Raw genomic sequence first — 13,884 nt, forward strand, 5'->3', positions numbered from 1 at the left:
CTAATTATTTGAATCCCAAAATCTGGAAATTCATCTTATCCAAAGACAGCTGCACTCAGTATAGAAAATTACGTACGAGCTGTTGATACCACATGTTAAGGCAAAACAGCAGACTGCCATACAGGTCCAGGTGGGCAGTAATCTGCCATTAGGTATTTTGCAATTTGCCAATATGTATAAGTATGAACAACAGCTGTTATATGCATAGCAAATATTGCCAGATATCATGCTCAACATGCTTCTCAGTAACCTCTTCTTTGTCATATGTGGCATCATATGACACATCAAATAATGACTCATACAGAATCTATCTGCTATGTTTGTTACAAACCTTGGAGTCTTGTCTTTTTAACAAGCTTATATTCCTGGAAATTTAGCTAAACAATATTACAGTACAAAGTGTACCATCCAGTCTCTGTTTATGAATAGAAACTAGACTACAACAAAGTCTGTTTTAACTGCTTTTGTGGCATACTATAAAGTGCTGTGCAAAAATCTGAGACCACCGTTCATTTTATTTCATTTACTGTCAAAATGGCCATTAAGTACATAATATTTATTTTTCAGCATCAGGATTAAATCAGAAAACAAATATTTTACAAAAAATTACACAGAAGCCTTAATTACTATGTAACATGTTTAAGCATCTTCCTTTAGATTTATTATAGCATCCATTCTATTAGAAAAACTTTCAGTTTTCCAGTGAAATCTGCAGTGACATCTTTGCACACAACGAAAGTTCAGTCCTAAATGTTCTAAGAACACCAACAGCTTTTTTCTTTGATTTGCAAACTTTCTTCTTTATACCTTTTCCATTTCCTTTTCTCAGTAACAGCTTCTTGAGAACTACATGTCTTAAGACTCATAGTGTCCTCACAGTGGAAGGATGGACAGAAACATCTGTGGATTGAAAGCTTTAAGCACTGTTGATCTGATGGGGACAGTTTTGGTGGTCTACCAGGCCTTAGGAGTCCCATTTTCTCTGTTTTTTTTTTATCTTTTTTTTGATACTTCAGTTTTGGAAACTCCTGTTTTTGTTCACTTATATTCTTTTGACTTACTCCTTCCTTATGCAAGTGGACTATATTACAACTAATGTCCCCAGAAATATCTTCTACAAAATTAATAACTTTAATGGCTGTTTTGACTAGAAATGAAATGAATGAAGGGTTCTCTCTGATTTGGCATTGAACTGTATATCACCTCGTCAGCCTAAAGCAGTATAGCCCATCCTTTCAGGCTGAAGTTACTTGAGGTGTTTCAGCTTAGACTGTTATTTGAATGAGGATAATATCAAAGCAGAAGTCATGAACACATGTCTTAAAGAAGACCTATTATGCTTTTCTGTTTCTTTTTATCTCTCTTTCCTTTAGTGTATTATGTTGCTCTTTTGTGCATGTAAATGGTCTGCAAAGCCCAAAGCCCAAAGTACATGCCAGAGGGGTAACTCTCACCCACATAAACCACTTTTCTCAGCTGCCTGAAATGCCTCCAGCCTTTTTCCTCTTTTACAAGATGACACAATCTTGTAACACAGTCCTTATTGCCCATCTGCTGGCACGCTTTGCACACCCTCCCACAACACACAGCAACTACTGGAGGCCAGAACGAGTTTGTTCAGTTTTGTATCCATGTCGAGAAGACACTGACTTGACTTTGAGGATTGTATTTTCGCTCAAACTGACTTGGCTGAACTGATGCTATTGGAAAAATAGCAACAGACAGCAGACTGCAAGACAGGGGCGGAAGATGTAGGGGCAGATGCAGGGGCATTGCTCTTGCACTTGACCAGTCAGAACAGACTGGTCACATGAGCTCTAATAGAGTGTTTCAGACAGAGGGTAGATAGAGATGTACAGTATGACAAAAACATGTTTTTTTTTGTTTGTTTTTTTGACAAAACATGACAAAACCATGTGTTTTTGAAACACTGAGGCATGTAAATCTTTTCTAGTAGAGACCAATAATAAAATTGTGAACACCAAAAAATGAGCATAATACACCCTGTTTAATTCTAAAGATAAAGAGAGGTTTGGAAAATGGTCAAGTAAAATGAAATATGACTGTTTTGGACACATGAAACCACACAAATAACATAAAGTGGAATACAAGGTAAACATAAAAAAAGAAAGAATCGTGATATGTGTCCTCTAAAGGTCAGAAATCTAATGTCAAAGCAGGTTTTATCTTTTAAGGGAACACTGTGGTTTATGCACCGTATGTGTGTGCATGAAACTGCGCCCATGTTACTACCACTCCTCTCCTCAGTTGGCTTGTGATGGAGTGGCAGGAGCTTGCCTTGTCTTACCTTATCTGACTGTCAGCCTGGAAAAGATACCATCTGACAGGCCAAATCGAAAGAGATCACCGAATTGATAAAAGTGTGCCAGCACCACGAAGAGGAAAATGTGAATCAATTAGGTGTGCTTCACCGTGTCATGAAGAGAGAAGAATGAGGAGAGAAAAAAAAAGAAAAGCTGAGCGTGATCCCATATTGCAAATGCAAAGAGAAGACCAGCTAAGGGTAAATTGAGATGCCTCGGTCAATACAGCAGCGAAAAGTCTTGCCGTCTTTAAGCCCCAAAGCCTTTTTTAAATCAGACGATGTTTTCTTTATGGATGCAGAAGAATGTGTCAAAGAAGGACGATAATCAATTAAGTGCTCGCAGTGGTATGAAGAGGTGGAAAAACATATGTCTGAAAGCATCTCACTTTGCAGTGATTCAAGTCAAGTAGGTGATTATCTTTGAGTGGACTGTCATGGCATGCACGCTATCATTGTGACTGGCACTAGTGCTTTAGCAAGCGCAGGATGTCCTCAAGCCACTTTTCTTCTTTTTTCTTCTTCTTCCCAGCAAAGATATTCAGAATGGAAACATATTGGCAATGCTAAATGGTCCGTTTCAAGGAAATGCATTACATGTTGTATTCCAAGTAGAGTAATACACTGTCCCTGTCTGGATGTTTAAACCATAATTCCATGGTCTGTCTTTTGTTGCCCAGGTAACTGAAACAAGGACTGGCCCTCTTGGTTGCAGTAACTATGACAACCTTGATTCTGTTAGTTCTGTGCTGGTTCAAAGCCCTGAAAACAAAGTCCACTTGCAAGGTATGAATTTCCTATATATGCTTTGTTTCATCCTGATTGTAATGGGTTGCTCCTTATTATGTCTTATAAGAACACGACTGCACAGAATAGGCAACATATCTTTTAAAAGAATGCAAAACAGTTGTCAATCCCTTTTTGCTGTGTATATAAACAGGTGCAATAAAAAATAAAACATGGATGTGAAGATAGGGTACAGATATTTATTTATTTATTATACATATCTATTCTTCATGTTTACAAATGAAAAATGCAAATAAGAGCATTATAAAACAATATTTTATGTGTATTCTATCAAAATAATAATAGCTTCACAACTTCAATCTATCGAATGATCTTTACCTTTGGAATCACTAGATCATCCACCAAGAATGCTGTTTGTGAGACAAAAGCTACGTTCACATTACCAGGTTGAAGTGGCACAAGTCAGACTTTTTTGGCCTAAAATGACTTAGATATGATGTTTTCAGAGCTGTGTGAACACAAAAATTCTTCTTCAAATCTGACCTGAGCCACTTCCATATGTGGTCTTAGATCGGATTTGTGTTCACACAGCACTAAAAACATCAGATCTGAGTTGCATTAGAGTGAAAAAATTCTATCTGTGCCACTTCAACCTGGTAATGTGAATTCAGAGCTGTATGAACACGCAAATCTGATATTTTCAAATCCAACCTGAGCCACTTTCATATGTGGTCTTATATCGGATACATATCCGATTCATGGCCGTGCAACTGGAATTTATGTGCTTTTTTTCCCCCACTGTGCCTGCTCCGTCGTTTAGCATTACTGTGGCAGCAGCTTCAAAAAGAAATTAAAGCCTGTAAAGAGCGAAAAAGCAACACCTTCTTCTTACTTTAATAATAAAAGCTGAGAGCTATTCAGAGTTAATTATCTTCATAGCTAAGGCTCATTCTGCATGTTAGTTTGTTTGCTGTTCATGAAGTATATCATTCATTCATGTGATGTTACTGATAAGTATGCGCACAGGCAAATCATTTCAGGATGCTGGTTTGTTCATATTAATGACAGATTTAAGTCACTTACCTAAATGAATGTGAACCGTCATTTCAGAAAGATCGTATCTGAACAAAAAATCTGATTTGAGCAAAGAGGCTTGTAATGTGAATGTAGCCCAAGACTTACACATGGTCACATCATGCATCTTGAGTATCAGGATCATATCTGGATAAGCTCAAGCCAGATAAAATGCATGTGTAAATGCACCAAAGATGCGTTTATAACAGATACAAATCTGTTCGCTCAGTCCACTTCAGGAGGAGGTCTGAGATGCATTTGTAATAGTATGTAATAGTGTGCAGTGTAAATGCATTTGTCTCTCCAAGACACGTTTGACAACCAAAACCTCCAAGTATGCCTGAAACTTCTCCCCATGTAGTATGTCACTGAGTGCAAGGTCCAAGTCTTTGAGGATGATAATCATGGGGGAGGCACATGGTCAGGGGCCAGAGGAAATTAATGCTTAATAGCAATATGGACAAACACTGCTGTGCAAAACAAATTACAGATTACTTAATAAGTCATTAGTAACTAGTTGTGGCATAACGAGTGGATTTGCATAGTCCCTCCCACACAGCAAATGAATTTCAGTCTGACTAATCGGAGATGCATTTGACCACCAAGAGCAAATGCATGTGGCTAAAATCTTATCAGGGTACAATATAGACACTAGTCATATGAAGTGACCAGGTGTAAACAGGGTCAAAGAGAAGCTGTCTGGAAGCTGAAAGAAAAGAATCCAACCAGAGCACAACAAAAAGCAGCAGAAAAGTTACTAGAACTGAAAAAGCTAGTAAACAGCCAAACCAGTTCAGGTGGAACTTGCAATAAATTCTCAAATAGCCATATGCAAAGCTTATTCGGTTAGGCTGCATTTTACCAAACACACAAGGCTCAGTTAAGATTGTGAGATGTGTGGTTTGATGCTGCTTCTAAACTGCTTAAATTAAATTTGAGATGTTTTTCTAACAGTCTCTTTGAAATACAGACTAAAATGCTTTTATTGAAAGGGAATTCCACTGAATTTTAAAATATCTGCCTAATTAAATGGTTAACGTGTAACACGAGAGGTTTGACGTGCAATATTCCGTTCTAGAGAAATCAACTCAGAAACACTCAAAGCAGGGGTTACAGGAACCAAACATCTGAAAAATTTTAATGCTTCTAAAAGCTCCCCCACAGAATTTATCATAAAATGGTTATGAAATGCTGTTATGAATACACTGCTGAGACACTGTTTTACAACAGTTTGAAAAAGTTTTGGCTTGAAAAAATGTCTTTTTTAAAAGGTAGTCATGGCAAACATGCAGGGCATTGTAAGGCAAATTTGTTCCTAAAGAACGATTTCTCAGGTTTACCACTATTTACCATCATCAGCATCATATATAAAAACTCGGATAAATCAGAGTCTGAAAGTTTGTTCACAATTTCACACCAAAGCACTCCAAATGACTTTGTTTACATCTCACCAACTCAATTATGCAGAAATTTTGGAAAAAAAAAATTGGTGGAATTCTTGTTTAATTATAAGGCACACATATACCTATATATCACCTTTTTCCCAGTTCTAAGCTGTTGAGAAGATAGCACTGCCTTTTTTCTTCACTGCCCTAATTGTAATGGAGGGCACTGTACTTCTTTACAATGCAGTCTCAGATGCAGCTCAGAGGATGCTAAAATGATGTCAGTTTACATTTCATTGATTCCAAGATTAAATTCTAAAATCTTTATTTGGCTGATTACACAAGTTCAATACACGGAACAAGCCCAAAGTCAGTGCGCTACTGCCAAAAACTGCTGTCAGTGCTTCAAACTGGATAAACTTGCCTATAATTAATGAAATATTTCATCACATTTAACAACTAGCAAATAATCCAAGAGAATTTTAGTTTTAAAATAATAAATTAAAAATAATTAACCTTGTGTGAGCAGTCATTAACATAATGTGAATTACTTTGTATGTAATGTATGAAATGTAGAAGTAGAAGATGTAGAAAATGTAGAAGAAATGTAGTATGAATGTAGAAATGTAGAAAATGGCAGAATAAACACAAAGCAAAGAAAAAATAGTTTTGCAATTTAGAAAACGTAAAGTACAGTGAGAAACATTTTGCAAGTGTCTTTAATTGATGTTGCTAAGACTATCAGAAATTGGTATTCATGAAGACCAGACAAGGGTGGGTAGGCCACAGGGGACTTCACCATCAAAGAAGAAGTTAATGTGAGCCACAAGTCTGTGAACTGCTTCTTTAATAGAAGCACAGCTTAAGAGTACTGGACAAATTCTCAGATTTTGCACCCTCAGCTAGTCAGAGGAGATGAAGTTGGACTGCTTGAAAGAATAAAATAAAACTGAGTAAGAATAAACGCAAGAGTCATGACTGGACCAGAAAAAACAGAATGTTTGAGAAGTGGAGCTCAGTCTTATGGAGCAATAAGTCAAAAACTGTAATACTGAAGCCCAGCTACGGTGCATTTGTTAGACGTAGAGATGTGTGCATGTGTGGTTTCCACTGTCAGTCATGGAGAAGGCTGTGTCTTTACTTGCTTGTGACAGAGCTGATGTTTTCCGAGTCTCCAGAACTCTCAACCAGCATAGCTGTCAGAGCTGAGAGGTGTGCCAATCCATCAAGATTATGTGTAGTTGGGCAGTTCTTCAGCAAGATGATGGGCCTTATTCATCAGAGTTTTGTATGCTCAAATCTGATTTCAAAATGAGCACATACAAATTTGACAGATAGTTTTGTTATTCTTCAGTTGCATTTTTGGCAAACCTGCATGATCAAAGACTTGAGAGTAATAGTTTATCAACCTGAACAAAAAATAAAAAGTCATATTATTTTTTATTTGGGTGAAATGGATAAAAAAATCAAAGCGAAGTAAACCTCAGGGGCACTACATCTCTGTTTTTTGGAAGATATGCTGGATGATTTTCTGTCTGAACATGTTGATTGAATGTTTTGGGTTTATGAAAGTGTTTTGAAGAAAAAGGTCCACTGTTTTGAGGATTCAAGATTCAGGAAAAGTTTTCTTGAAAAAAAAAAGGATAAACAATGCCATTACATTTTCATTAGGGATGCACAATGACATCACAGTCATATTGTTTTGGCAGATAAGTGGTTATTAAAATATATCAGCATTGGACAGATGTTTAGTTTGGGCCGAAAGCTGGCTAACGATCCTAGGCAACTGTGCTGTGCATCTTAGTCATTTTCAAAAGAAATAGAAATTAAGAAAAAAAAATTACATTTCTGGAAAACTAATCATGATAGATCTACTTTTTTCTACATTTTATAAATGCGTGCTGGCATTGGCACAATATTCCCATGTCAGTGTATAACTAATTTTCATTTTCATGAATTTACAAAGCGTTTAACAATTATGATGAACTCTAGCTGTAAGCAAATAAACTGATACAATCATCTTAATATATTAGATGAGGGCTCATATTCATAAAGATCCTCGGATTAAGCTGATGTAGGATATACACTGATAAGGCATAACATTATGACCACCTTCTTGTTTCTACACTCATTGTCCATTTGATCAGCTCCTTTTACTATATAGGTGCACTGCAGTAACACTTGTTGGTGGTGCAATACCACCATGTCACCACCATGTCAGTGTTACTGCAGTGCTGAGAATGATCCACCACCCAAATAGTACCTGCTCTGTGAAGGTCCATGTGTGTCCTGACCACTGAAGAACAGGGTAAAAAGGGGCTAACAAAGTATGCAGAGAAACAGGTGGACTACAGTCTGTAATTGTAGAACTACAAAGTGCACCTGTGAAGCTGATAAAATGGACAATGAGCACAGAAACAAGGAGGTGGTCATAATGTTATGCCTGGTCAGTGTATCTCTATTAGTAAAGTCATAGTAAATAAGAAAGGAATCTGATCCTAATTCACCATTCCTACTCTGGGAAGTCTTTTGAATATGGGCCAATCTTACCCACAAGGAACAGTGTTGCTGCAGGTTTTCATTCCAATCAAACAGGAACATGTCTGATTGGTTTCAGTCTTCAAACAGTTGGTTAGATATAGGAATTGTGCTCCTGCTTGGCTGGAATGAAAACCTGCAGCCACATCAGCCCATTGCTTATAAGATTAGTGACCCCTGTGTTAGACCTCTGAGTTGACGTGACTTTTCTGCTATCTGTAATTGAAGGTTTGCAGGTCATTCTGCCAGACTACCTCAAAGATACCTTTGTCCAAGCAGCTCTTAGTTACATTGCTTGCAATGGAGAAGGAGACTTTGTCTGCCGAGGCAATGACTGCTGGTGCAAGTGTGACCCTAAGTTTCCGGAATGCAACTGTCCATACATGGATATCCAGGCCATGGAAGAGAGCCTCCTTCGGATCTCTGAATCATGGGAACTCCTCTACAAAGAGTTTAAGGATTCAGGTAAGGGATGCCTTTTATACGCCATACATTATACTGGGAAAGTGGGAAGAAAATAAGACCAGAATAAATCTAGTCTTACAATTAAACCTGATAAGCCATGACCTATTCCTCATAATGTGATTTATGAGCAAGACTGAGTAAACCCTGATGACGTCTAGTGAACCGATGCATTTCACACACTGCGCTCTCAAAAAATCACAATCTGAATGGAGCAGGATTAAAAAAAAAAGCAATCAACACACAGGTAGTTTACAATGTGTCAGGCAAGATGAACTGCCCTTAAAATGTTTTTACTATCAGGCCAACATTGGTCATCAGACTGGCCACAACATATGAACAAGAGCACTTAACATAATGTTTAAATATTACAGCCTTTTTAGGTCACCCTGCAAAGACCATTGGAGCAGGAATGAAATTAAAATAGATTCCAATTTTTTCCTTCCTTAACTCAATCATTTTTTTTTCTTTACTGAAAGATCTGTGAGTGCAATTACTTTTACAGTTTATGTTATAAGAGCTGGAGGAAAGTGCAGGAAGTGCCAGGCATAAGTAGTTTCTCACGTATCATAAATGTGTCCTTTGGTGAGGGATATCAAAGACATTCAGTGTTCTGCTCCATCAGCTAAAATTAAATGGTGTCTCCATAGAGAATGTGTTGGGGATAGAAAAATACTTTGCCGCTCTCAAGTGAAATGGTTCTTTCTTATTGCTGCTGTGGGGAATGGCTAGAAAGTGTTGCTTGGGTCCTCACAATCACCCTCTGCGCCTTGTTTATTTTAAACTCGCTGGATCTCAGAAAGAGAGAACTTTTTCATTCTCTTTCACCAGATGAGTTCAAGACATTCCTGATGAGGCTGCCTCAGAACTTCTTCCTCAACACCTCTACGATCCAGCACTTGTGGCTGCTGGATGGTACATTTCAGCGGCGTTATGAGCTGTTGGAGAGCAGCATGAAGGGCCTCTTTAGGAGGGCCCAGCGAGTTGTGTACAAGCTCTTCAGTCTGAGCAAGAGATGTCAGAAGCAACCCCTCATCAACTTACCACGCGAAAGGTGAGCACAACAGCCTCGTTATCTTGTCATTGAGACTCCGGTGAGTAGGCTGATGGCTAATTCAGAAATGGGATAATGTCTCAGTCTCTGTATTAGTAGAGGGAGTTCCCCACACAATTTAGAACTAAATTATTGCCGGTACGCAAAAGTGGTCCGTATTTTAGACTGAAATCTCGATGGACTGTGGAAAGGAATGCTTGTCAGTGTGCCTCAGAATGACAGGGAACAGATGAAAGATTTTTCCACACCCCATTTGGAGCGCTTCACACAAACAAGCTGTACATGTTGGATTTCGGTTCCTTACGCCAGTTTCTTAGTGCTGACAATTATGCCTGCAAAACAGGCAGTTGGATTCAGAAGTTCTCCGTGTGTAGTTAGACAATTAGTGAGGAAAGCTGTGGATTAGAGCATGTCATCTCCTATGAAATGTGTCTGATGAATAGGGCTGGGTGTCGTTTGAATTTTTTTGATAAAGATACCAATCTGATACTTTTTTGATGCCTTTTTACTAATTGGGACAAACAAAACGATAATAAAAATTATTATTTGTTAATAATAATTCCATGTTCCCCTCTTCTTGGCCCTCCATGTGAATCACTTCACCTGGATGCTGTAGTTTTGGTTACTGCTCTGCAACATTCATCCCCCTCTCAGCTGACACCCTTGACTTTTTTGTCACAAATTTCCCTGTGGGCAGCCACATTAGATTGGGATGAAATGGTCCTAGCATGGTCAAAGCTCTCACTTACAACATGAAAACAAAACATCATCGTTAAGAGGGCTCATTAATGAAACCCTTGAAGAGTGATTTAGCATGTATGTATAGATCAATCCAGCAGCAGACGGCAGCTGGCTGGCTAGCTAAGCAGGGCTAGTGTTGATGCCAGCTGAATCTAAATATGTTTACCACACTGACAGATGCCACAGCAGTTAACATTGCTTTTGCAAAAGTCAGAAAGCTGTGCAGTAATAACTTACCTGCTGTTATGTCCCTAGTGAAAATATTTGCGGCTGTGCATGGCTGTGAACAAGTTTTCCACTTGCTGGCAGCAACGGAGTAGTGCTGCTCTTTAAACAGTTTTCTCGAGAGAAATAAATATCATTTTTTTATCATATGATGCATCAGATTTGACATATTACCTAACTTAGAAACTACTAGTTTAAAGTATTTTCTGCATGAGGAACTGTTCTCGTGTAAAGATAACTTACTTTGATGAAATACGACCAGAACTTTTGTGACCATGCATTCGATTTGTATGTGCTGTCTGTTTCCACTCCTTGTGCATTGATTTCTTCTTCTTTTTTCTTAAAATAGTTCTAATAATCTTCTTAAATGTTTGGAGTCCCTTAAGGGACATGGAGTATTTTTTAGGTAAAAATCTGGTGTACACCAGATACTATCTGAAGAGCACCCAATACTATCAAGTAAGTGCCAAATACTATGTGGTGAGCACCCAATACTATCAAATGAGCACCATATACTATGTGGTGAGCACCCAGTACTACCAGGAGAACACCCAATACTATCAAGTGAGCACCTGGTACGATGTGGTGAGCACACAATGCTACCAGGTGAGCACCAGATACACATAGTACACACGTGGTCACCACATAATATCAGGAATATTATGTGATAGTATGTGCTCACCACATAATATCAGGTGCTCAACACATTTTATATGGTGCTCATCTGATAGTATCTAGTGCGCACCAGATTTTTACCTAAAAAAATACACCACATTCTTTTTATATAAATAAAGTACCCCATATCCCTTCAGGGATTCTGTAAAGATGTCATTTTTTTTGTCCAAAGTATCAAAAAATAGACAGGATTTTTTCTGGTACTCAGTACTACCAAAATGTTTTAGTCAGTGGTTTTGGCAAGCTGATTTTCGATACTACTGATGAATGCTGTTATTTGTCATTGACAATGTAGCTTTCTGTCATTTTTGAACATTATGGCACAGCAGGAATGATAGACACAGTACTGCTCACAGAACACTGCATGCAGGAACAAAACTCTGTCATACAATGTAGTTAAGAGGCTAAATGGTTTGTTTATGTTTTCTTATTTTTGTAAACAGTAGAGTTAAAAGCTTGATTTGGCTTCACAATAAGGTGGAAGTGCTAAATTTGGAAAATAATGCAACTTAATTAACAGTAAATTATGCACTTCAGTGGTGTTTTAGTTTTCTCCCTAAAGCAAATGTGACTGCTGTGATTATCTAAAAAAATGATTTTGTACTGCTTTGCTTCAACCCTGCTGTGTGACAGAACCTACCTCTGGCACACGGCCACACATATGGTCTGGAGCTCTACTTTAGACATGTTGAGACATGCTTACTGAATCCCACCCCCTCTTTCCTCAAATGTAGGCCACGATCATACTGGCTGAACTACTTCCAGTCATTACTCTACTGCTCAGAAAACAACCAGCTGGGCTTCTTCTCCGAGGAAATGCACACCTGCATTTGCGCATATGACCAGAACTCATGCCAGGTGCCCACTCCATGCTCTATAGGAGAGGGTCCGGCCTGTGCTGCCTGTGCCAATGACAACCATACTCGCTGTGGCAGCTGCAATGCTGGCTACATGCTAAGCCAGGGAGCCTGTCGACCCATGGTGGCTGATTCCACTGAGAACTACCTGGGTTTTGAGACTGACCTGCAGGACCTGGAGCTAAGGTACCTCCTGCAAAGGGCTGACCGTCGCCTGGAGGTCCATGCCATCTTCATTAGCAATGATATGCGTCTCAACAGCTGGTTCGACCCCTCATGGAGGAAGAGAATGCTGCTCACTCTGAAGAGCAACAAGTACAAATCGAACCTGGTTCACATGCTCCTGGGGATCTCCCTTCAAATCTGCCTTACTAAGAACAGCACCCTAGAACCTGCCCTTACTCTCTTCATCAATCCTTTTGGTGGGAGCCACTCAGAGAGCTGGTTGATCCCTGTAAGTGAGAACAGTTTCCCGGACTGGCAGTCCACTAAGTTGGATCTTCCACTCGAATGTTTTAACTGGACCTTGACTCTGGGCAACAAGTGGAAGACCTTCTTTGAGACCATTCACATTTACCTGAGGAGCCGCATCAAAACATCCGGTACTAGCACCAATGAGAGCGTTTACCTTGAGCCTCTGGAAATGACTGACCCTTCAAGGAACTTGGGATACATGAAGATCAACAGCATCCAAGTGTTTGGTTACAGCATGCATTTTGACCCGGAGGCAATCCGGGATTTGATCCTGCAGCTGGATTATCCATACACACAGGGCTCACAGGACTCAGCCCTACTGCAGCTGCTGGAGATCCGAGACCGAGTGAACAGGCTTTCTCCACCAGGTCAGCAGCCTCTGGACCTCTTTTCTTGCTTGCTGCGCCACCGCCTCAAGCTCACCGCCAATGAAGTGGTGCGCATCCACTCCTCTCTCCAGGCCTTCAGTGCCCGACTTCCAAACTCTCTTGATTATGAGACAACCAAACTCTGTAGCTAACAGCTAAAAGTCCAGACAGCTGTAGATCACATCCACACACAGACAAGACTGTGCATGAGTCAAGGCTGCAAAGAGAAAGAACAGTGATGGATTCATAATAAACTAATTGAATCATCCACTCAGATATCTCACGAATTTCCATTTATACATACACCATTGTGCTCAAAAGAAATGAGTCATTTTTCTTGTATGGTTCAGCACTGAAACCACAAGGAGGGACCTTTTAAATATATGGTATGATTGTTTGTAACTTTTCTATGTTATTTTGCTTCAGTGACTGTGCACTTTCCTTGGACAGAATCCAGTGATGTCAGTAAGTTTTGTAGATAAATTGCTATTAAAACATCATGTAATAATATAATCATTGTTGCATTATTTGCTAGTCCTTTTTTATTGGTTTAGCATTTCAGAAATTTATGTTGTAGTCCACAGCGAAATGGCATACATGTTTTCTATGTGGAACTAAGGCCACTTAGTCATAGTGTAAATGCAATTAAACTTGACATAAGACTTTGATAAAATAATAATGAAACAGATTCATTTACACAATTACATTACAGCTTGCTAAGCTATGCTGTCTTTTTATGAGGAAATTCATATTTAATTTGAAAGGATTAGTCAGAGACAACCCAGTATGCTAATTTAACCCCTCAACATTAACATCTGGGGTGAAAGCACTGTATATTATTTTCTCTTCACAAAGGAAATAGCATGCTTTGTTTAAATGGCACTACAGATTTAGGATTTAATATTTATACATTTATTCTTTTTATTCTATTCGAACCGTGTTGCCCACTGCCATTATTAGC

The 13,884-nt window shown here is 38.9% G+C and overlaps 1 protein-coding gene across 2 annotated transcripts in view; it reads left to right on the forward strand.

Annotated features, from left to right (window-relative positions):
- brinp3a.2 (bone morphogenetic protein/retinoic acid inducible neural-specific 3a, tandem duplicate 2) overlaps nt 1–13,436 on the forward strand; it is a 54,294-nt gene extending 40,858 nt beyond the window's left edge. For both annotated transcript variants that reach the window (XM_017718869.2, XM_017718863.2), the window contains exons 5-8: nt 3,004–3,109; nt 8,296–8,532; nt 9,361–9,583; nt 11,959–13,436. In XM_017718869.2, coding sequence (XP_017574358.1) covers nt 3,004–3,109; nt 8,296–8,532; nt 9,361–9,583; nt 11,959–13,075 — 1,683 coding nt within the window. In that variant the 3' untranslated portion in view covers nt 13,076–13,436. The remainder of the gene's footprint in view (nt 1–3,003; nt 3,110–8,295; nt 8,533–9,360; nt 9,584–11,958) is intronic.
- Nucleotides 13,437–13,884: the final 448 nt, after the last annotated feature.

Source organism: Pygocentrus nattereri, chromosome 26 (genome assembly GCF_015220715.1).
Source record: "Pygocentrus nattereri isolate fPygNat1 chromosome 26, fPygNat1.pri, whole genome shotgun sequence".
NCBI classification, from domain to species: domain Eukaryota; kingdom Metazoa; phylum Chordata; class Actinopteri; order Characiformes; family Serrasalmidae; genus Pygocentrus; species Pygocentrus nattereri.